The 24,079-nt window shown below is 52.8% G+C and overlaps 1 protein-coding gene across 2 annotated transcripts in view; it reads left to right on the forward strand.

Moving 5' to 3' along the window:
* The window catches only part of RABEP1 (rabaptin, RAB GTPase binding effector protein 1), an 89,864-nt gene that overhangs the window by 53,040 nt on the left and 12,745 nt on the right, over positions 1-24,079 (forward strand). For both annotated transcript variants that reach the window (XM_045984408.1, XM_045984409.1), the window contains 8 exons: positions 234-394; positions 3,878-3,997; positions 9,001-9,136; positions 12,350-12,528; positions 14,392-14,523; positions 17,745-18,212; positions 19,198-19,302; positions 20,669-20,785. In XM_045984408.1, coding sequence (XP_045840364.1) covers positions 234-394; positions 3,878-3,997; positions 9,001-9,136; positions 12,350-12,528; positions 14,392-14,523; positions 17,745-18,212; positions 19,198-19,302; positions 20,669-20,785 — 1,418 coding nt within the window. The remainder of the gene's footprint in view (positions 1-233; positions 395-3,877; positions 3,998-9,000; positions 9,137-12,349; positions 12,529-14,391; positions 14,524-17,744; positions 18,213-19,197; positions 19,303-20,668; positions 20,786-24,079) is intronic.

Raw genomic sequence — 24,079 nt, forward strand, 5'->3', positions numbered from 1 at the left:
GGCACTGGCGGGGCCGGACCTTCCCCGCCCTTCCCCGGGCTTTCCCCATACGGAAGGGAACATTCGGCTCACCCCAGGCGTGAGGATTGGACGAGCTTCAGAGTCGTCAGCAGAGTGAGAACCAGAAATCTCACCGTGGGTTTTGTTGCTTTGCGTGACCTGGGCCAGGCTCCTCCCGCGGTGCCTCCCGCGGTGGGCGCGCCCCCACCCATGCTGTGCGGTGCCTCCCGCAGAGACCGTGCGTGACTACGAGCACCAGTTCCACCTGCGGCTGGAGCAGGAGCGCGGCCAGTGGGCGCAGTACCGCGAGTCTGCCGAACGTGAGATCGCCGAGCTGCGGCGGCGGCTGTCCGAAGGCCAGGAGGAGGAGAACCTGGAAAATGAAATGAAAAAGGTACGAGGGAGTGTCCTTGCGTGCGGGGACATCCGATCTGCGTGCGCACACGGGGGCTGTGGTCTGCAACAGGGGCCACGTGCACGCAGAGCACAGGGCTGGCTCGCCTGATGCGCGGGACAGCCGTGCGGCCACCAGCCTCTCGCCTCTGACGCGTGTCTCTGCCGCGGCTCTGCCGATCACCTCGCTCTGCGCACATGTCTCCCTGTCTGTCGCACCCAGCTCCCCTGTGTGTCGTGTGTGCTGTTTGCTGCCTCTCTGTCCCCAATGGCCGGGGAGCTCCCCCGGGGGTGGGAGTCTTGTTTGCTGGTGGAGCCTGCGGACTCGCGCTCGTGTCTGCCACGCCGGCGCCGCGTGAGCGTGAGTGGTCTGACCCGGAGCTGGACAGCAGATGGTGGGGATCTGTCTCTCCCAGCACGCGCTCGTTCCCGTGGGACGGCTGCGCTGCCTGCCATGCTGAACATGGTGCGGTGGGTGCCTGAGCTGGGCAGGAGGGCCAGGGCTCCCCCGGGGAGGAAAGCCGGAAAGCTGTTTGGCCCGTGCAGTTAGATGAACTTTTCCTTTACTAATGGATGCACAGTCATGTACTATAAGGCACATATTATGTAAGATAACAGCTGGAATTGGATTTTTGATGTCGTTTGGATTAATCATTCTGGGCCTCAGTCCATACAAGGACACTTTTGTGTTTTTAGAAGCTTGTTTGGTTTTTCAAATAACATAAAAGTCATCTGAGAACCCAACACCCCGAGTAGAAGCTTCAAACATGAAGAATGGTTTTTCCGTTCCACCTTGTTCCAGCACAAGCCTGTAACTCAGCGATTCCATGAGGACCTGAGTGTGTCTCGGTGGCCGCTAGAGTCACTTAGTCCTGTGACGGTGTGCTCCACGGCAGGCCCCATGTCTGGTGCTGTCACTGGGAGTTCTAGCCCACGTCCTAACAGGAGATCGTTGTCGTTTCAATTCTTCTGATACGTTCACATCTGTGATTTGCACAACCTGCCATTTCTTGTCATTCTTAAAATTTGTCTTATTTGTAAGATAAACTGTATTTTTTAGAATGGTTTTTTGATTTCCAGAGACACTGTGAAGAGAGGAGAGAGTCCCTATGCCCCACTCCTGGTTTCCCCCGTTTCTAGGATCTGCTGCCGGTGTAGTATGTTTGCCACAACCGATGAACCAGCGTTGGTTCATGCTTACTCACCGGGTCCGTGTCACCAGTTTTTACCTAACGCCCTTTTTTATGTCCTGAGAGCTCTTGGCACGAAAGCACATTGCAGGATGACATGTGGCTCCTCTCAACCCTGACAGTTTCTACAATTACCCTTTGTTGTTGTTGTTGTTGCAAAGCAAATCTAAAAATCTGTTTAATAAAGTGGAACACCCGGGGTGCCTGGGTGGCTCAGTGGGTTAAGCCTCTGCCTTCGGCTCAGGTCATGGTCTCAGGGTCCTGGGATCGAGCCCCGCATCGGCATCTCTGCTCAGCAGGGAACCTGCTTCCCCCTCTGTCTGCCTGCCTCTCTGCCTACTTGTGATCTCTGTCTGTCAAATAAAGAAAGAAAATCTTAAAAAAAATATGTAACACCCAGACATAAAAACAATTCTAAGAAAATTCATAAAGGAAGGCCATGTCCTTATTTCATCATTTATAAAAGATGAACCTATGAGAAGTATAATTGGTACAGAATTCTTACAAGCTGTTTGCTTGGAAGAGAAGTGCGAAAGGGGAGCCTGTTCCGTCTTCTGCTCAGTGCCGCCCTGGACGTGCAGCCTGGCAGTAAAGCGGAAGAAAGAAAGAAAAAGTCATACGGGTCGACTTCATCCATGAAATCATTGCATCTGGTTGACATCTTCTTTTTTGTTATTGTGTTTTTCCCCTAAATTAAAAAAAAAAATTAATTCCAGTGTGGTTCACACACAGTGTTACCCTGGTTCAGGTGAACAGTGCTTCTGTGTCTCACCCGTGCTCATCACTGCCACAAGTGCCCTCCTTAATGAGTTTTTCCTTTTTTTTTTTTTTTTAAAGATTTTATTTATTTATTTGACAGAGCTTGAAAGAAGGAACACAAGCGGGGGGGAAGGGGAGAGAGAGAAGCAGGCTCCCCGCTGAGCAGGGAGTCCGACGTGGGGCTCCATCCCAGGACCCTGGGGTCATGACCTGAGCCAAAGGCAGATGCTTAGGGGACTGAGCCACCAGGGAGCCCTGAGTTTTCCTTGTTTTTAATGACCTTTCTGCCATTTAAAAAAAAAAAATCATCTTTACAAGTTTTGTTTATAATGATATGCAACACGTGTGGGGTCATCGTTACATTGGCAAATAGCTCAGTCTGTGTTAAAGTCTTGGCTTCTTCCCTCCTCTATCAGCAGGCCTCTGTAGGTATCCCAGATTAGCCTTGACTGAAGATATTTTAAGCTCATATGTCTTTTCCAAACAGGACTTAGTTAAAAATAAAATAAATGATGAAATGACTCTTTAAGGACTGGAAAACCAAGCGAGTCCCTCTTTTCTGAGAGAGATGTTTTTTAGGGAAAATTCCCATGCATATTTGGGCATATATGATATTTTCCCTATCATGAACGTTTATGGGTAAACTTGAGCTCTTTTAAATTTAACAAATAAGGTTAATTTTCATTTCCAGTAGAAGGGAAAAAGCTAACTTTTTGAGTCTACTTTTATTTCTGTGTATATATATACACATACATATACACATATATGTATACATTATATACACATACGCCCATATATATACACACACCCATTATACACACGTATACGCTTATATACATTATATATACATGTCACACGCATGTATACTTATGTAATGCGTATTATGTATACAACATATATATGTTGTGAAAATCAAGTTTCTTACCAGTTTACTAATTTATGGATTATTTCCTTTTTTAATCTATGTTTTTGAGAATGAAAAAAAACAATATGATAGTTTTAGGAGTCATTCTTTGGGTTTGTCTCATTTAGATATCAAAAGTAAAGTATTACATAAATTACTCCTTAAAATAACAAAGATGGAATTTTTTTTATAGCAACATAATTTTCCAAAGTTTTAGAAAATACGTTGTTGTATTTATGTTTAAAAATGAGTCAGTCCTTTCATCCAGCCATTTCGTGAGAAATACGGTCTCATGAATTTTGTAACTAAAATTATGAAAATGAAAGTATTATGTGTGTTTCCTTTTATACATCGGGTTTTTTCCAGTTAATTGACTTAAAGACTCAGATTTGCCACAGGGAGTCCATTTTCCTACTTCCCAGTTTCTAAGTGGAACACTGGGGAAAGTCGTGATGATGACTTGAGATGCAGTCGTGTGACGCTGGAAAGTCAGACGTGGTTCCGTTTAACTGGCGCTCACATGGCACCTGGTCGGCCACTCGCTGTACTGAGTCTCATGGCGGAGGGGTCAGCGTTTCTTGGGAAAGCAGTGAATCAGTAAGTCACGGTATTTCATTCTTTTTAACCGTAGGCTCAAGAGGATGCCGAAAAGCTTCGGTCTGTGGTGATGCCTATGGAGAAGGAGATCGCGGCTCTGAAGGACAAACTGACAGAGGCGGAAGACAAGGTTAAAGAGCTGGAGGCCTCCAAGGTCGTGAGACGTTGTAGCTCGTTCCCTGATCCCGGGGCCCTGACCTAATGCCATGAGCAAAGTTAGAGTCATTGCGGGGGTAAAAACTGGAATCCAGACTGTGTCTTAAAATCCTGCTTTTTTTTAACATGCAGAGGAGAAAAACCCTTGGGGAGGATATTGTCCTGATGGGTGTTTTAGATAATGACCGGAGCAGTGCTCCTGCTGCTCTGTGAGCCATGGTTGTGTTCGTGTTCATGTCAGAGTGAGGCCCGGCCTGATTCGCTTTCTTATCGAGGAAAATGATTTCATTTCCTGATGCAAGTCCCCGAATCGAAACCGTAGAGATGACCTAGTTACAGTGCGGCTGGATTTGTTGGCCGTAAAGGTACAACCGAGGAAATACAGAGGGAATGTTGAAAACGGTGATAATTAAAAGGGAGTAGGAAAGAGAAAAAAGGATAATAAAAAGGTAATAAACAAAAGCACAGCATAGGAATGTAGGAAGGGGGACTAAGCGTAATCGCCTGCTAAAGTAAATGGGATTTTAAAAAAATCTAAATTTGTAATGCTTATAATAGACTGAAAATAAAACTGCAAGATATGGGTGAGGATAGAGGGTATCTAAAGACACGCCACCCAAATTCTCACCGAAAGAAAGCTGATGTGGTAACTGTGATACGAATTGTCCAGGATGTAGGGGAAGGAGTGTAGACATGGAGGGACCCCACCTAACAGTTCATCAGTGAGCCGTGACGGTCGCTCTTGAGGGCACCATACACACCTGGAAATTCGTGACCTTAGAGGGACAGTCACAAGGGGAAATTAACGTGCACAGTTCTGGTAGGAGAGTGAGGCTGATCGTATCAGTGGTCATGTGAGAAGAGGAAAATGTGAGCTGGACTGTAGGGGTTTGAGCAGTCTGATTAATAACTTAGGCGTAGCCGATCGGTGAGAGAGAGAGACTGTGTCTTCTGTAGTAGTGGAGGCTCAGCTGGGGACCTTGAGCAACTGACCTCATCTTACTGCGCTTTGCTTTTCTCAGCTGTAAAATGGGGGCCGTGGTACCCCCCATAAGGCCACTGATAGGATTACGTGAGTCCACAGGGATGAAGCCTGGAAGGTCGTGCCCGCGTAAAGTAACTGTTAGGTTCAGGTGCGTGAAGCTTTTCACAGCGTCAGTCACAGAGGACGCGCTGAGAAACTTTGTGATTTAAACTCAACTCTGTTGTTGTGCCAAAAATACTGCTGTGTGAACTCAGCTGTCTGACCACAGGCCATTAAATGATCTCCAGTAAAATGGTCGCTAAAATAAAATGGAGATGGAAAAAAAAACCTCACGGAAAAAGGCATTGTAAAATAGTTAAAGTGATTCGAATGTTTCACTCCAGATTCCAGACAGGTGGACAGTAGCACAGACAGCAGGAGTACAGGGAAGTAATGTACTGCAGAGCAGAAACGGTGAAATAGAAAAGCAAAAGAAAAACTGAGAATGTCAATGTAATGGAAAAAATGGGCAAACTGGTAAGAAAGACAAACCTCCATTAAGACTGATGGGGAGCTCTGGTGGCTCAGTCGGTTAGGCATCCCACTCTTGATTTCGACCCAGCAAGACCTGATGCAGAGACGGTGTCAGTCCTGAATGGGGGCAGTGAGGCTGATGATTGTTTGCGTAGAAAAGCAAGAGGATGTGCCGGCAGATTGTTAGACTTAGCAGCGGCTCAAGAAAGTTGTGCCAGCAAAATCAACGTAAAAATATTCTCCAGTAATCCATCCAAGTAAAGAATGTAATGGGGGAAAAAAGCTCCATTTATAGTAATAAAAACAAAACCAACGTCTCCTCCCCCCGCTCCCGCTGAAAAACCCAAAATCAGCTCTGTGTTGTCGAGTTGTAGGTACCTGAGAAAGTAAACGAAAATGGGTAAGATCGTTGTGGAAAGCGCTATGATGGAGGCCCGAGCACGTGTGCGTCCCTCAGGGACAAGACATTGGGTGTCTTAGGTCTTACAGCGCAGGGAGTGTATCCCCAAATTCATCTGAGTTCAAAAATCCCACTCTGAATACAGTGGGGTTTAATAAGGAGCTTTGAAGGAGGCAGGTTGCCCCGCCTACCAGACACTAAGACTTACAGTGAAACCACTGTCATTCAGATGGCTTGTTCCTGGTTTGGGGACAGACCGGGGACCAGTGGAGCAGAATCGAGAGCTCAGCAGAGCTGGGTGTGTGTGAGAGTTTGCTGCGGGACGGCTCGCCTTACACAGCCGCGGGAAGGAAGGGATTTTTAAAGCATAGACTTTTTAGGGGCGCCCGGGTGGCTCAGTCACTTGACTGTCCGACTCTTGATCTCAGCTCAGGTCTTGATCTCAGGGTCACGAGTTCAAGCCCTGCGTCGGGCTCCATGCTGGCTGTGGAGCCTACTTAAATAAATAAGTAAAATAGCCTTTTTAAATGGTCCCCCCCCTTTTTTTTTAAAGAGAGAAAGCATGAGTTTGGGGGGAGTGGCAGAGGGAGAGAGAGAGTCTCAAGCCAACTCCACACTGAGTAGGGAGCCTGACATGGGGCGTGATCCTATGATCTGAAATCATGACCTGAGCCGAAATCAAGAGTTAGGCGCCCCTACATAGTTTTAAATACGGAATAAAGTGAAATTAGCTTTCTACCTCATACTTTCCAAAAATTAATTTCAATGAATTAAAAACCAAAGATTGAAAAATCTTTAAAACTTTTAGATCCTAAAAAAAGATGTTATTAGGTGTAGAAAAACATTTAAACATTTTTTTGAATTTAGGGAACATAAACACACGTGAACACGAGTGGGGGAGAGACGGGGGAGGAATAGGGACGAGTGGACTCCACGCTGAGCTCATGGGGCTCTATCTCCCAACCCTGAGATCATGACTTGAGCCGAAAGCAAGTCAGATGCTTAAGGGACGCCACCCCGTAGGTGTCCCCAAAACGCTTCTTAAATCAGAGACAGAAATACTGGGAAAGGAAAGTTGGACAGATTTGGCTACACTAGAGTATAAATCTTCCTTATTTTTTTTTTAAGATTGTATTTATTCAACAGAGAAAGACATAGTGGGAGAAGGAACACAAGCGGGGGGAGGGGCAGAGGAAAAGGAAGAAGCAGGCGCCCTGCTGAGCAGGGAGCCCGATGCGGGGCTCAACCCCAGGATCCTGGAATCATGACCTGAGCCCAAGGCAGAGGCCTAACCCACTGAACCACCCAGGCACCCCTAAATCTTCCTTATTAAAAGATGCTGCAGAAGGTTGCACAGAGAGGGTGTGGGCTGCTCAGCGCATGTACCTGACAATTAGTACCCAGAGTCAGTCAGGGCTGCGCAGTCCACAGTTTACCGTGCACAGATCGGTAAAGCATGCGAGCGAGCAGTTCAGCCGGGAGGGAAGAGCGGTGTCCCAGAATGTGGGAAGACCTCGGCCTCACTGTGAGTCGGGGAAGCGTGAGCGAGGGGAATGCGTTCGCAGCCTCTCCAGAGTGTGTTGCCGGGCAGTCGGGTCGCGTTTTTCCGCCGTGGGAGTGTGCAGACTCTCCCGCTTTCAGCTGCCGCTGTCAGGTTGGAGACTCATGTGGCAGCCTGGGGTTCTTGGGGTCGTTGTCCCCTCCCTTCACTTTGCCCCACGTTGCTGCTGTACCGTGGTCGTCCATAGAGTAGCTTTCCGTGGGTGGCCCCACCGTCCAGCCGTCACTTATTTTCCTTCGCGAATGTCACTAACGACTCATCAAGGCAGATACTTAGCCGAGAAGCAGCAGCAGACGGAGTTACTGGCTGGGTTCCACCGTTTTATGTCTGCCTCGCGGACTCCCATTGTCGTCAGCTTGGTGCCCACCCCCTGCAGTCGCAGGGACACGCTCACAGTGCCCCGCACCTGTCTGTGGTGCTTACAGTCCCCAGTGCGTCCCGTGCCGGCTCCCACGGCCTGCTCAGGTCAGCTGGCATGTTCACGCTGGGAGAAATAGGAAGTTAAAAGGCATGGAAATAACCTTGAAAGTGAAATTAGACATAGCCATTTGAAAAGGTGGACATGCATAAATGGCCAGAATTTCGGATGGATAATATATAACACGACAGGGTAAAACAAGTGATTCACTGTCAGAGGCAAGACTGTGTTTTATTTCGGTTATAACTATTTCAGATGCTAGACTATCTTGTTAACATTTGAATATTACAGGTAAACAGAAATAAGGCATTTTTTAAAAGACGTGATTTTATTTATTTAAAGATTTTATTTATTTGACAGAGATCACAAGTAGGCAGAGAGGCAGGCAGAGAGAGAGGAGGAAGCAGGCTCCCCGCTGAGCAGAGAGCCCGATGCAGGGCTTGATTCCGGGACCCTGAGATCATGACCCAAGCTGAAGGTAGAGGCTTAACCCACTGAGCCACCCAGGCGCCCCTAAAAGACGTGATTTTAAAAAACATTCACAGTGGCTTTCAAGTTAGGGTTTATTACAGTACGAGAGTAGTTATTTTTCCCATCACAACTTCCTCTTTCTTCTGTCCGGTACGTGTGTCCATGAAGATGGGCCCTTTTCATAAATTCAAGGGATTTGGAACTACTACACCAGAAATCAAAGAAAAGCACATTTACAGAGTGCGGCGCTACTTGTTATCTTTAGGAATTAAAGGAAAAAAAACTGTTTAAAGACCCCCGCGTGTTACTGAGAATGTGACGAAACGAGTCGAGGCACATGCCGCTCTGGGAATGCAGGTTAGAGTTGGCTTTTTGGGACACAAGGGGCAAAGCTGTCGCACGTCTTCTCTGTTATGCACTCACTCGGCGATACAGTTATGGAGGACACCTACTATTAATCATGTTGCTTTCCTACTTTTCTGTAGCAACTATGTGTTTGTAGTGTAACTAAAAATTTGAATTTAACTTTTAAAATTGTACGTAAAACGTAAATAGACGTGTCAGTTATCTTCCAGCGCATCCAGAACTTCCCAGCATACCCACAGCAGAAAGTGCCGTGGGTTTTCGTGTCCTAGAACTGCGTTTTGTTTCAGGTTAAGGAGCTGAATCATTATCTGGAAGCTGAGAAATCTTGCAGGACCGACCTGGAGATGTACGTGGCTGTTCTGAACACCCAGAAATCCGTCCTGCAGGAGGACGCGGAGAAGCTGCGGAAGGAGCTGCATGAGGGTGAGCGCGGGTTCTGTGTCTTTCTAGTCTCGTCTCGTCTCTAAGGAAAATCGGTACCGATTAAAACCAGTAACAAATCCCAGACTGTAACGGTAATGCAACTGAAGCTTTGCGTGTGGTTGGAATGTGTTCCTGAGGGGCTGGAGCCGTGAGGGCCCCTCGAGATCTGTGGGTCGTCAGCAGCTCCTCTGTCCTTGAGGACTCCGGGATTCACTTCACCGGGCATGAGCTCGGGACATAAAGACAAGAGGGCTGGGAGCTCTGCTTCAACAGCTTTTGCCCCCAGACTCACTTTGATGGAGGTGGATCAGCAAGAGTGAGCATGGGCGGAGGGTGGGCGGTGTGTTCCGGCGGCTTCAGGTAGCATCCCTGTTGATAAGGGACAGTTTTGATCTCCGGCCTGTAGCGGACTTCTATAGAAATGGACTCTGTGTCCTCTGGCCTAGGGAAGAAGGCTGATCTTTTCCCCATTAAAATAAAGACAGTTTTTTTTTGTTTTTTTTTTTTTAAGATTTTAGTTATTTGTCAGAGAGAGAGAGTACAAGCTGGTGGAGGGGCAGAGGGAGAGGGAGACCCCCGCTGAGCAGGGAGCTGGACCCGGGACTCGATCCCAGGACCTTATGATCATGACCTGACCCGAAGGCAGATGCTTCACCAGCTGAGCCCCCCAGGCGTCCCTTCGCTGGGGTTCTTAACCTTCTTGTGAAACCCTCTTAGGATCCTGTTTTTAATCCCCGAAATAGAAAATACAAAAGATAACTCGTGCATTATGAAACAGTAAAGAAAGCGTAAGTGACTGATCTGGTACAGTAACACGTGTACCGTTCTGTTGATGCGCTCACGGCCAAGGTTTGGTGGCGGGGCTGACCTCGGCTGCAGTGTGGAAGCAGTGCCGAGCGTCGGGGCCGTGTGGGGGTACCTGCGGCCTCTGTGTGGAGACACGGTAGTGGCCCCAGCTTCCGTTGGTTGCCAGGTCGCAGGTGCTGTCCTCCTTCCTGGGCTGGGCTGCCCGTACTGTGGGTCTTTACAGGAAGTGATACATTTCAGGGAGAGGTTAGTGGTCACACGCATCTGCCATTTCCTCCTCTAGATGCATGGACCCCTGAGGCCTTGTGCGCATTGTGTGTCGTACTGGGAGCCCTTTCACAGGCGAGTCCAGGACTGGCTGAGAGTTCTGCGGTGAATACTGTCTAAGCCTGTCAGGTGCCGAGGGACACAGAGCCGTTCCGTCGGTAATTGAAGCTTGCATGTTTGGGGTTTTCCCCCCAAATAGTGGAAAGGTGAAATTCTGTAAGCCCACAGTATTATTTCTTAAAATGTTAGGAGAATAACCCAAAGTTTGAGCAGGTCTTTGGTTTTCAGGAAGCACTTTTCGGATGTGGTGCTGCATCAAAAAGACACGCAGACTCTGAGAGTGTCCAAAGAAATAGGACTTTCTGTTTAAATGACATGCCCCAAGCCTTCCTAACTATCTGGAAAGTATCTGAGAAGTTTCATTAACGAGCAAGGGCATAATTTCCATCTGGAAAACACTCACACCAAAACTAGTACTTAAAGGAGGAGAAGGTACAACGTGAGCAGCCGTGTGACTTAAAGCCCGAATCGGGAGAATTAGCCAAGTTAGTGCTGTCACCTTCCCGGGACTGGCTCTCAAGTGCACTGGGAGGGGACCGTGCATGGGTGGGCTTCTTGAAAAAAGGTGTGAAGGGGGGCTGTGACCGACAGGTGGGTGTTTGTCCGGAGGCCAGAGATGAGCCTGATGTTCAAGGCCATTTGCACGTGCTGCAGCAAGGTCAAGGAGTGGGAGAAATTTGTGCAGCAAAGTTAGGATGCCAGGGACAGGGGAGAAATGGGAGCCAGATTGTGGTTACCTTAGGCTGACGGCTTGGGATTTTACCAGATGGGCAGGAAGGAGCTTATGAAGGGCTTTGAAAATGTTTTTCTTTTGGGCTTCCTGCTCAGTGGGGAATCTGCTTCTCCCTCTGTGTCTGCCTCCCTCCCTCCCTCTCTGTCTGTCATCAATCAATAAATAAATCTTAAAAAAAAGTTTTTCTTAACAGCTTTATGGAGATATAATTCACATGCCATGAAGCTCTTAAAGGCTATTGTACTCACAGAGCTGTGTACTATTGTCACTGTCTGATTCCACAACAGTTTCCTAGCAAGAAGTTCTGTCCTCATTACTCGTCACTTCCTTTTCTCTTGTCCTCCCAGCCCCCAGCAACCCTGGTCTGCCTGTCTGTACAGATTTACCTATTCTGGACTTCTGTATAAATGGCCTTATACAGTATGTGGCCTTGTGTTTGGCTTTCCTGAAGGTCTTGAAACTTGAGAGTGATCATACAGATTTTGTACTTAAGAAGTCCGTTTGACAACGGTGTGGAGGGTAGGCCAGGGCGTGAAGACAAATGGCAGGACACGTACCAGTTGTGTGAGTCGTGAGAGCTGGTCTGAGGCCGGTGGCAGACAAGGGCTGTGTCCCCTGCACTGGAGGGAGCTCGTAGCTCCTGTCATGGGGGCGGTGGGTGGGGTGAGGCACGGCAGCCGCGGGGGTTGTCTCTGGTTTCTGGGTGACTGGGTGATGCCACCCACCGGTTCGTTGGTACAGGCTGGCCAAGCAGGGGCGTGTGGGCTGTACCCGCTGATACAGAGAACCTTCGCCTTGTCCTGAGCCATAAGAGCTCTGTGGGTTCAGGAGGGATATCTGGGTAACAGACTTGTCAGAATGTCTCTAAAGACACTGAGTCACGAGTAAAGACACTGAGTACTTGTGGCTTTCAGAGCAGCGTCTCCCAAAGGGTGTTCCCCAGAACTGCCCTTGTCTCATGAGTGGCACTGTGGGGAGGACTTGGCGGTCAAAGGAGTTGGGGAAGTGCTGTGTTCTGTATCTTCGTCCAGGAAAACACAGGCACGAGCACAGGTGCTGAGCTCAGAGTCCTGCAGTGAGGGACCCTGTAAAAATTCATCTAAGCAGGGTTTCTCACGCTCCTGGGCACAGAAATCCACTTCTCATGTGTCGCTGTTCCTGGGAGCACGCTTTGCGAGCCTATGTGAGCGGACGGCTGCCCTGTGTCCGACCGCGGGTGGCCCCTCGGTGCTTGGGCGCCGCGGAGTCCCAGCTGGGGTGGACCGCTGGCCAGAGCTGGCCAGGGGCCCCGTGTTCCAGCCGTTGCCTACCATTAAAACCCGGTGTTTCTGATTGGGGGTTCCCAGTGTGTCATCTCTTGGAGCAAGAGCGACAGCAGCACAACCAGTTGAAACACACGTGGCAGAAGGCCAACGACCAGTTTCTGGAGTCGCAGCGTCTGCTCATGCGGGACATGCAGCGCATGGAGGCCGTGCTCACGGCGGAGCAGCTGCGGCAGGTGGAGGAGCTGAAGAAGCGAGACCAGGTGAGCCTTGCTGCGGACACGCTCCCCGCCCCCTCACAGGCTTGTCCCGAGCCCGCGGGCCTCCGCGCCCTTTCCAGGTACGCAGTAGCTGTGTCGGGGGGATTTTGCTTTTTAGCTTCCGGGAGGGCCTCATCTGCAGGGAAAGAACTGCTTGAGCCTTGGTCCTCTTTGGAATCTGCAGGACGCGGTAGTTCATGCTTCTGAGAATCTCTTTCTCCGCAGTGCTGTTCGGTTCTCCCGGGCCGCGGGATTGTGTATACAGGTCCCCTCTTTGGTGACGTGGCTCTGAAAGCCTTGTTGGACGGTGGCGGTGTGGGATGGCACGCTGCCACAGGACAGGAGTTCCGAGGGTGCCCGGAGAGCCTGCGTTCTCCTTACCTTTTGAAACCCTGTCTGAGCCATACGAGCAACACCCAGATCCATCTGAGGTCGCAGATACTTTGTTGTACACACGAGGGGACGGAGACTATCCCAGCTCCTCCCTTGGAGGAGCACGTGCGTCTGTCGTCCGGTCTTTGTGTGGAGGACGGTCCTTCTGGGCACGTGTCCGCAATTGGAAGCGGGTGTCCGGTTGGTTCGTAGTTGGCACAGGGTACGTGGAACTTGCTGTCCTCGGCCCCGTGCCAGAGAGCTGTCACTCGCTCACTGCCGGGGTGGTCACACTGTGACGACCTCGATCCCTGGCCCCGTCCCACGCCCAGACGGCCTCACGATCTGTGTTCTTCATCTCTGACAGTGGTGTGTCCCAGCTTCCATGGGTGGCACGTGGGAGCAGAGACTCCCACGGAGAGCCACATGGGAGCTTTTCTTGGTGCCGTAGACGTTGTTCAGACTGCCTTGTAGGACTTAGGTTGGATTTGGGTTCAGAAGTTTCATCCTTTTAAAATTCCAGTCTTCTAGTTGTGGCCCCTCCTCTTCCGCGTATGCGGACACAGCAAGCTCCGGCTGAGGCTCTGGACTGCTGTCCGTGACCACAGTCGAAACGCTGCCGCGGCTCGCTGAAGGCCACTGTTAACGCCTGCCGAGGTTTTCCTGTGTGTCCGCGTGTGCTAAGGCTTTGCCTCTAAAGCTTCTGTCCTGAGCTCTCAGAGCAGACACACTGACGCATCCCAGCTGCTGCGTGGACTGCTGGCAGATCCGAGGTTCAAAGCCCGCGTCCCCCTCTTCCCGTGCCTGCCCTCTTCTCAGCCACGGCAGGGCACTGGGGGTCCCCTGTACACCTGCCTCCCTGCCCCTGGAGCCCCGCCCCGCTCCTAGTTGGCAGACTCCCCTGCGCCGACTGTTCCAGAGCCAGCAGGGGTGCTTCTCAGCCTGTTCCCGCTGTCCCTGCAGAGTGCGTGGCGCTGTTCCCACAGAAGCTCGTGCCCCCCCCCACCCCCGCCCTTTGAGTTGCCGTGACCATGTCCCCATGCCCCAGGCCGTGGCGGGGGGCACCGAGGGGCCTGCTCCTCTGGTCGTGCAGCAGTACATGAACTTCGGCCGTTGCTTTTGTGTCTCATGTGAACTCGTCCCAGTTTCCAGGGGCCGCGCCCACCGGCGTGCTGCCTGCATGGGCAGGAGCGTCTGCGCGCAGCCCCGGGGCCCCGTGAACTACCGGCTGTTTTGTGGCGCTTTCTCTTCGCGTGCACTTCTTGGAAGCGGTTTCCTGGTTTCTCCTCCAGGCTGGGCTCCGTGCTCTGGGCCCGCGGTGGGAAAGCCATTAGGACCAACGTCCTGATGCAGGGGCACAGCAAAGAGACGCCAACATCCAGTTTTCCCATAATTCTCTGCGCTCTTTATCTGCTCGGAGTGGCCGCGGAATGAATGAACCGTGAGGTGCAGGTCACCGGGGTGACGTCCATATCTGTTTTCCTTAACTTTTAGGAGGAGGATGAGCAGCAGAGATTTCACAAGCCGAAGGACCCAGGCCGAGCAGATGCGGAGGAGGAGGGGAGAGCCCCAGCGGCGTGTGCTTTCCCGCACGAGGAGCCTTCGGCCCAGCTGTCAAATGAGGAGGTAGGGTGACACCCTCGTCAGGGTCACTGTGGCCATGACATGACCATGTGCGTGCGGGTGCGCAAGGCCGAGCGTCCGAGGAGATCCAGCGGAGACATGGTGTCTCCCCACGTCTGCGAGCTGGCAGGGAGCGCTCTGGAGACACGGGGTCCTCTCCCGGCGCTCAGTGGCTTAGACGCTCTTGCTCGCAGCGGTTCCTGGATCAGAGCAGGAGAAGGGGACTGCAGGGCCTCCTGCAGGATCTTTTCGGGGATGACTAGTAACTGATGCCGGTGCTTTGGGTTTTCCTCTAGAAGACGAGCTCGTGTCCTGAGGCACGAAACTCCCCACAGCACATGCTTGCGAGTCAGCCGGTCTGAGGCCGTGTGCTGTGAGGACAGCGGGTGAGGCCGGCGGTGGCAGGTGGCGGGGGGAGCCCCGGGCGTGGAGAGTGGTGCTCCTGTGGCCTCGGGGCCTCCCCATGGGGTTTCCTGTCTACAGCCTATCGGCCTGTGGCGCCCCCAGCATTACCGTCCCCTTCCCTTGTGGTCAGTGCAGCTGCAGCCAGGCCTCCCTCCTCAGAGCACACAGACTCCCGTGTGACTCCCACTGCTCGCCGTTCCAGCCACAGTCGCCGTCCTGTTCTGTGGGCATGCCACGGGCTGCCCCGCCGGGCCGCCTCCCCTGCTCGCTGACCGCTGAGGTCCTCCTGCTCATCTTCAGGGCGCGGGCTGACTGTTTCCGCCTTCGGGATAAGAGCGAAGGCCCCCAGCCTCTGGGCCCCCAGTGTGGCCCAGAAGGGCCTTCACCTCTAGGTGACGCTCAGTGCCTCCCATGCTCCCCACATCCTCACAGCCAGCCCTTCCCCCTGCCCCGAGCTCACATGCCTCGCGCCCACTGACCCCAGCCCTGCCCCGTCTTCCAGCCGGATCTGATCAGGGTCTGTTCCCACTTTAAGGGGTTCCGTGTGTCTCTATGGTTGGCACGTGGATGCTTAGCCCTGTGTGATCTGCTTCCTGGTCACTTAGGTTTCCATGTTTATGGATGGCTGGACGTCAGTGTTTTAAAAATATCCCAGTGCACACTGACAAGGATGATGTAATTGTTTTTCTGCGTTCTTTGTTTTGGGTCGTTCACTGAGAACCACTTGGCCTGATTCTGCTGTGCATTTTTTAAGCGGTCAGACTCCCAGGAGAGTGTCTCAGTTTTTGGGTACTGCCAAGTGTTATGTGGTTTTTGTGTGCAGGAATGTTTGAAAACGTTTCAGACTTTTCAGAAAATATTTTAGCAGGAAAACAGGAAAGAGAGATTTGTTATAACATACAGTGAAGCTTTTTAAAAATATTTTGATTCTGTCTTCGTTGGTCTGTAGTATATATTGTACAAAACATTGTTTTCTGACATTTGAAGTGTATTTTAGATTTTCAGATCTGATGTTTTACACTTTGTGGAAAACACTTGTATTGAGGCTCGTGACGATTTACTTTCGCCTGTTGATGTAAAGTTCATAGTGGCCGCGTCAGAGACTTAGTTTTGTGACTAAAGATGATGAAAATTTATAGGACCTTATATCTTCTTTTGCCTGATGCATAGAGGATCCTTTTCTTACTACAGAAGCAAAGTATGTTTGCTGTGGGAAATGTAGAAAGTACAGAAAAGTCTTGCGAAACAAGGATAGCTTCTGGGTGGTCCCCCTGCCCAGAGGTGACACCGCGTAGCTCTGCTTCCGTTTTCTTTTCTGTTCCCAGAATTAACGTGTGTGCATTTCTATTTTCACTTTTTTTTTAAAAGATTTTATTTATTTATTTGACAGAGAGAAATCATAAAAGAGGCAGGCAGAGAGAGAGGAAGGGAAGCACGCTCTCCGCTGAGCAGAGAGCCCGATGTGGGACTCGATCCCAGGATCCTGAGATCATGACCTGAGCTGAAGGCAGCGGCTTAACCCACTGAGCCACCCAGGCGCCCTATTTTCACTTTTTAAACATGACCCGTATTGTAACTCTACATAATGTTTTATGTAAATTTTTCCACTTAAATCTGTCTTTGAGGTTTTGGCACATCAGTAAATGTTTTCCCACAAGCGGTATTGAATCGCTGGCATGTAAAGGCCCCATAATCCCATCATGGTTGATTTGTGCCCAGGCCTGCGGGTCCGCATCATTGGAAGGAAAGTATGATGTTGCTCCCTAGAAGCGAGTCACGCACACCATGCAGAGCCAGGTGCAGATGCAGGAACGTTGGGTCACGAGGCAGGAGCGGGAACAGGGACAACAGGGGCCCCAGGCATTGGGGACTCGGAGGGCAGGGGCGGAGCTGCACAGGGAGGAATCCGGGTAGACTTCGGTGCAGCGTCTCCTCTGTTTCCCTGCACCTGGCGCCTGGTCGATTTAGGGTGGGGGCATACTGGTGTGGGGCAGTGAGGGCAGGTACAGGAGGTTGCTGGGCTGGACGCGGGATGGGTTGGGTGTAGGTGCGAGGTGTGTTCTTAGGTGACTTACGTATTAATCGGAGGAATCAGGTGGCTTGGAGGGCCAGTCTCTCTCTGGCCGGCAAGGTCAGATGGGAAAAACATTGTAAAACATAAAAAACAAAGAAACAGGATTAAGAGACTTCACGTGCTCATGTCTCCTGCCAGCGTCTGACGTCATTCTCACTGCAGACCTCTCAGGCTACTCCTTCCTCTGTCCAGCCGCAGCGTGGACGGAATCGGTGTTTCTTGGGGCTCTGCCCTCAGCAGCCCCTCTGGTCCATAGACCCATTGTAGGATTGTGAGCTGCTGCTGTGACTTTAGTTCTCATTGTGGCGGTCACTCCGGCCTCTGTCTAACGCCTTCTGCTCTCTGGTTGGGTGGGCGTCTCCCCATGGGTGTACCCAGCATGGAGCTCCGGGAGTCCTCCCCCAACTCCTGCCTGGCCTCAAGCCCACACCTCAAGCCCTCGGAGCACTCTGCCCAGAGCGCGAGCCTGCTGTCTCACGCCGTGCGGTGTTCTGCCCTCCTGCTCACTGGCTCACTGTTTCTCGTGAGCTGCACATGTGTGGAGGTCGGGGTTTGCTTGCAGCTGTGTCCTGAGCACCTGGCTTGGGCCCAGCACACAGAGGACACTCGGTGAATGTCCCGGGACTGTGGAGGGAGCGCGCTGCGGAGTGGCGTGTGTAGCATGTGGCAGGCGCGTCTGCGACACGCTGACTCCCGTCTCTGCAGCGGAGCGTCTGACTCGGCCGTGTGTGTTGTCACGTTTCAGGAGCACTTGGACAGCGCCCACGGCTCCGCGCACTCTCTGGACGCGGACTTGCTGTTGCCGTCTGCGGACCCGTTCGGCAAGTCGGATGCGGACGTGTTTAAGGATGGACTCAGGAGGGCGCAGTCTACGGACAGCCTGGGGACCTCCGGCTCACTGCAGTGCAGAGCGCTGGGCTATAACTGCAAAGCAAAATCTGCCGGCAACCTGGACGAGTCGGACTTTGGGCCGCTGGTGGGAGCGGACTCAGCGCCCGAGAACTTCGACACAGCGTCCCTTGGGTCACTGCAGATGCCGAGTGGGTTCATGTTGACCAAAGATCAGGAGAGAGCCATCAAGGCCATGACGCCTGAGCAGGAGGAAACCGCGTCTCTCCTCTCCAGCGTCACGCAGGGCGTGGAAAGTGCTTACGTGTCCCCCAGTGGTTACCGCCTGGTCAGCGAGACCGAATGGAATCTCCTGCAGAAAGAGGTGAGCCATCCTCCTGCCTTTCTCCCACTCACGCCGGCTGTGGGACACCGGGTGGCCGTGGGATTGTCCCTTCACGAGATAGCCCTGGGGTCCCTGCACGCATATGTCGCCACGAGCGGCCATCTGCCCGAGTCCCAGGACTGACTGGCTGGCCGCTGCGGCTGTGCTGCGCCCCCACTGCCCCCGAGTGCCCCTGGAGCGGCGCGCAGGCAGTTTTATGCTGGGGGAATGTGCTTGCTCTGCCCTTGTCGCCAGTCTTGGTGTTCTCTGAGACCCCTTGTGTCATCGCTCCTTGCGATCTTGTCAGCAGTCCGTGCATGAGTGCGCGTCAGGAGGGGGCAGACACCACGGGAGGGAGAAGAAGGCAACATTTCAGGAGGTTCATTTTCCTCCCGGGTGTGTTTGCAAACTCAGAGGGACGAGTAGGAGCAAACTGGACACCTTGCGTGGTGGCTTGCGGGTTCCCGGGGCCTGTGTTCCAGGGACGTGGTCCCCTGTTCACAGGTGAGGGCTTTGTCTCGGGCCACGGAGTCGTGCAGGTTTTCCCGGTGACTGTGCGCAGGGAGACGGGGGGCCAGGTTCTCGGACTGGCAGCGCTTTCTCTCTCGGGGCCCCATCTCCGGAAGGAGCGGTTGAGCTCTGAGTGGAGCTGTCCCCCTCGGTCGCACGCAGGGCGTGTAGCTCACCGGACGGCGGCTTGTGCTTGGAGCCGGGGGAGCGGCCCGTGCGCGCTGGTTCCCTGCCCGCAGCCCCTCGTGGACGGCGTGCGGCTCTCGGCCTGGGACTGTGGCCTCATGCTCTCCTGCAGTGCGGTGTCTCGGGGCCCTTGGTGTCCTCTTGTGCTCGTGTTGGCGTCCACCATGTCAGAACCCCACCCTGTGTTGCCATAAATCTGTGACGGAGTCGTTTACCCTGCCCGGGCAGTCTGGGTAGCGTAGGCGGAAGGACCTGTGCTGCCTGACGAGGGTCGTTTTGGTGCCTTCAGGTTCATAACGCGGGCAACAAACTCGGTCGGCGCTGCGACATGTGCTCCAACTACGAGAAGCAGCTGCAGGGCATTCAGGTTCAGGAGGCAGAGACCAGAGACCAGGTGAGCTTCTTGAGGGACGGGAGGGCCGGTGGCGTCCTTCCCCTGGATGTACGGAAATAAGGGTTTCCTTCCTCCCTTCGCTTGGGGACATACATCCGTGTGACCTCCGGGACACTCGCTCCATTCTGCAGGGGGGCACAACAGGACCGTTTGTCCGGGCTCCCTTGACTCACCTGTTCCCGCGCCGGCCGGCCGGGCTCTTGGAGGGGCAGCGGCACCCGGGATCCCGGCGCCCACTCCTCTGCCTTAGGAGCGCCCCAGCAGAGTGCCTTCCCGCGGCCGGCGGGGGCCTGTGGGGGTGGGAGGTGCGGTGCCGCACTGGCGGGAAGCTCCCAGGCGCATCCTCTTCACGCTACGTGGACTCCGCACTCACCCACTTCTGGTCGCAGACTTGTCGAGCGGGTGAGGGCGAGTGCTCAGGGGCACAGAGGTTGAGACCTGATGGATTGTGTGGGGGGACGTGCAGGTCCCTCTCCAAGTGGCGCGTCTGACGGCGAATTCTTGGGGACGCTTGGGGAAGGGGAGTCTCCGGAGAGTGGGCTTGTGAGAGGACATAGGAGGAAAAGACCATGTTTTCCTTCTGTTTCCAAATTATTTGATTATTGTAAAGATCGTGTCCTTAGTTCTCTTAAAATTAGATAAGCAGGTTAGGAGGACAGCTTGATACATCCAGATGCCACCGCCGTTCATTTCCTCCGGGTGCGCTGGTCCTAGATGTCGGAAACACCGTTTCTAGAGACGCGGGAGGGCCTCGCCGTGCGCTCAGGGAGGGTGACGCTCGAGCTAGGTGTGTTCTAGAGCCGGAGTGAAAATCGGGAGAAGAAACAGGAGAGGGTGTTCAGGGACAGGAGAGGTGCACAAAGGAACACTTAGGAAGGGCGGCACTGTGCTCCGGAAGCCCGGCCGGCTCAGGGCTGTGGGGGAGCAGGAGGGGAGACGACGCTGCAGAGGGAAGGCAGGGTGAGGTCACGGGGGAGCGCTGCCGGTGGACGGCTCCTCACTTCTACCCTGAGGGCCTTGGGGCGCATTTAGGAATTCCAGGTAGGGAAATAACACGATTTGACTTTGGTCTCAGAGAAGGTGTGTAGTGTTAGCGTGGGTGCAGATGGGAGGCAGCGGATAGAGCGGAGTAAGGGCTGGGAGGGAGAGCGACCTTCTCGCACGAGAGCATGTGTGTGAGGCCGGCTGCTCAGCCCGAGCCCGGCACTGCCCTCGAACGACGCTGTCGTTCTGAACTGACAAGCGCATGCTTTTTCTCGGGAGGAAAACAGATGAGCTCTTTAAAATTTCTGGAGGTAGGGCCTTCGTTTTAGCGCACGGAGGCTTCCGCGGGAGCTGCGTGTGCGCTGGCGTTTGCCGTCCGCAGGTGAAGAAGCTGCAGGCCATGCTGAGGCAGGCGCACGAGCAGCTGGAGAGGACGGCGCGGGAGCGCCAGGAGCTGGAGGCCGCTCTGAGCCGCAGCGCCCACGACGCTGGCCACCAGGTATGCGGGCTGATGGCGCCGTGCAGCTGCGGGCGGTGGCTCCGGGACCCCAGCCCTGGTCTCTCAGCCGAGACCCCGGGTCTGTCTGAGCTCAGGGAGTCAAGTTCCCTTCCCGAGCTTTCTGCAGCCGGCCCTCCGGAGCTGCAGCTGTGTGCTCCGTGGCTGTCAGCGGGCCCACGTTTTCTGCCTTCAGCAGGTTTTCCTGCTGCATGCACAGATCTTTCTGAAGGGAGTGATGGCTTTTATTTTATTATTTTTTTAAAGATTTTATTTATTTATTTGTTAGAGCGCGTGCACACACGAGCATGAGCACAGGCAGACAGAGAAGCAGGCAGAGGCAGAGGGAGAAGCAGGCTCCCTGCTGAGCAGAGAGCCCAATGTGGGTCTCGATCCCAGGACCCTGGATCATGACCTGAGCTGAAGGCAGAGACTTAAGCCACTGAGCCACCCAGGCGTCCCAGGAGTGATGCTTTTTAAATTCTTACTGACTTTTTAAATGTGTAACAAATAAAAGAAACTCAAAGCTTCCCGGACAGACCTGGCACGCCTGTGCTCCCCTCCACGGAGCCCCGTGAGGACAGCAGAGCCACGCACGAGTCTGCCCGCCAGGTCCTCCCTGCCTGACTTCTGGCACCATCGGACACGCGTCGTCTTATCATCCTCTGTGTGGCATCACGACGCTCTTCCCCAACGGGGGAGTGGTGGCTGCTTCCTTGTGGTCGTCGCACGCTCGTCCCGTAAGGGTCCGTCTGTCAGGACGTGCGTTTGGGTGGCTTCCCGTTCTGCGGTGTTAGGAGTGATTCTGCTCTGAAATTTCCATGTGGGGCTGGTGGCATGTGCTTCTGCTGGTGTCCGCCGATGAGGGCTGTGCCTGGCTCAGCATTTGGAACGCACGCGGCGGGTGACAAGGCCAGACCGTTGTCCACAGTGGCTGACCACATTTATGCTCTCGCCAGCAATGCACGGGGGTTCCCTGTGGGCCTGTGGTCGTGGCAGGTGATGCTGGGGTTTCACGGAGGCTGTGTGTGCCTTTCTCCGAAGATCACCCAGGTTGTGTGGCACTTGTCCTCTTTCATTGGGCTCTGGGATATCAGCGTGTGTGTGTATGTGTGTGTGTGTGTGTGTGTGTGTGTGCGCACGCGTGCGCAAGTGTGAGTTCTCTCCAGTCTTATGCTGATTGTCTGTTGGATTGTCTAGTCTGTTTATTTGTTTTTGGTTATTTTTCTGGCTTGTTAGAAGCTCCTTACATGATCGTACGAGAGCCTTTGGTGACTTGTGTGGCACGTGTCTCTCATCGTATTTTATGTTTCCGTTAATTATCGGTGCCTTTTGATGAACCGAATTTCTTGATTTTCAGGTAGCCAGATTTATTGACCTTTACAATTGGTGATTTTTGTTCTGTTTTTTAAAACGGTATTTTCTTGGGGCACCTGGAGGGCTCAGTCCGTTGAACATCCAACTCTTGATCCCAGCTCAGGTCGTGATCTCAGGGTGTGGGACTGAGCCCTCCATGGGCTGTGCTCACTGCGGAGTCTGCTCTGCATTCTTCCCCTCGCTCCTCCCCCTCTGTTCCTCTCCCTGCCTATGTGCTCCTCTCTAAAATAAGTAATAAAAATTTTTTTTAAAATGAGTATTTTGTTACCCTGGCGTTATAAAGACGTTTTTACATATTATTGTTTATAGTCAGTCACGTTTATATCTAAAAACCCGTCTAGAGCTGACTTTGATATAGTTGCAGAAATAAGGGTGAAATCTTATCTTTTCCATGTGCTTAGCCGGCTCCTGTACCATTTAGTGAAGAGACCCCTTTTGTCTGCCCTGCAGGGTCGTCTGGTCGTTCTCCCAGTGGGTACGCGCGTGCGGCTCAGGCTCGGCCTCTGTTCTCTCTGACTGGTTTGGCTGCTTCTGTGCCAGATTCTCTGCTGTGATTCACAGTAACCTTTTCACTTGCTGCTCTTTTTGGGGTTTATATTTCGCTGCTGTGAGCTGTGTTTTCATTCATGTCACGGGTGCTCACCTTTGTCTCATGCAGCGTGGTTTGCGTACCTGCCTCAGAGCTGTTGGGTCATCGTGGGGCTGGCATGTGGGAGTTTCTTTCCTTTGAGAATTGCTCACATTTTCCTGATTCTCTCCATGTCAGGTGCTTTTAGATTGTGTCCTGGGAATTAGGGATATTTTATCGTGAGACTCAGCATTCTGTTAACGTGATCAGGTTCCGTTAGCAAGTTCTGTTTCGCCTTGTGTGACTGGTCCATTTCTCGAAGCCTCTGCGGAGCCGCTGGATGTGTTTACTTGCGGATGGCTCCGGGTCGGTGTGGGGCTCACGCCGGTGGATGCCCTTTCTCTAGCGCTCGTCCCCAAGAACGGCCCTGCGCCCCCGCAGCTGGGCGGCCCTCCCACGGGGCGGTTGGAAGTGGGAGAGCCCCATGGGGACCGTCGGTTCACCCCCGAGGGGTTGTTTCTTCCTCTGCTGACTTCCTTCCCTCAACTGCTTTTGCTTATTTCTCAGTCCTTGGGTAGCTTTCGTATTTATCCAGAGTTTCTTGTTGTGATCAGGGTGGAGAAAGGCCGCCGCGGGCCTCGTGCATCTTGGAAGTCTGTGCTCGTCCCTATTCTCGTCTGTCAGATTGACCGTCTTACTCCCACCTTCATCCAGGAAGGGTGCTTGGCCGGCTGCGGGCCTGAGCACGGGGCTGCTTGCCTCTGGCGCTCATCGCTCTGGCATCCAAGTTTCTCGTAAGAAGTCCGTGGGCGTCTCACTGTTGTTCCTTTAGGTAAAATGATTTTTCCCCTGGCTGTGTTAAGGATGCTCTTTGTGGCTTTCGTTTTCAGCAGTTCCACTGCTGTACCTCAGTGTATCTTTTTCCTCCTCCTGCTGTTTGGGGTTCTCACAGGGTTTCTTGGATTTCTGAATTGAAGTCTTACACTGTAGTTGGAATATTCTCAGCCATTATATCTTTCAAAAACTTGCTCTTATTGAGACATTACGTACAGCAAGCAGAAATCTCACGTGTATACTTGGATGTATTTTAATGTGTGAAAAATGTGCCAAGTTGGTCCTCACCTGGATCGGGTCCTGGAACACGTGACGCGGCGCGGCCTCGACTGCGCCTAGATGGAAGCCTGTCATCCGGCTGCCCTGCCGGGTCCCTCCGTCTGGGAGGCCCCTGCACACCGGAGGGAGGGCGGCGTCCGTGGGGAGATGTTCCTGTGCGTCCTTCTGTGACGGGGAGGTGGCCCCGTGCGTGCGACCCGCGGTGGAGGGTGTCGCGTTCGCCCTGCTGGCTCTCCGCC

This window comes from Meles meles, chromosome 18, assembly GCF_922984935.1.
Source record: "Meles meles chromosome 18, mMelMel3.1 paternal haplotype, whole genome shotgun sequence".
NCBI classification, from domain to species: domain Eukaryota; kingdom Metazoa; phylum Chordata; class Mammalia; order Carnivora; family Mustelidae; genus Meles; species Meles meles.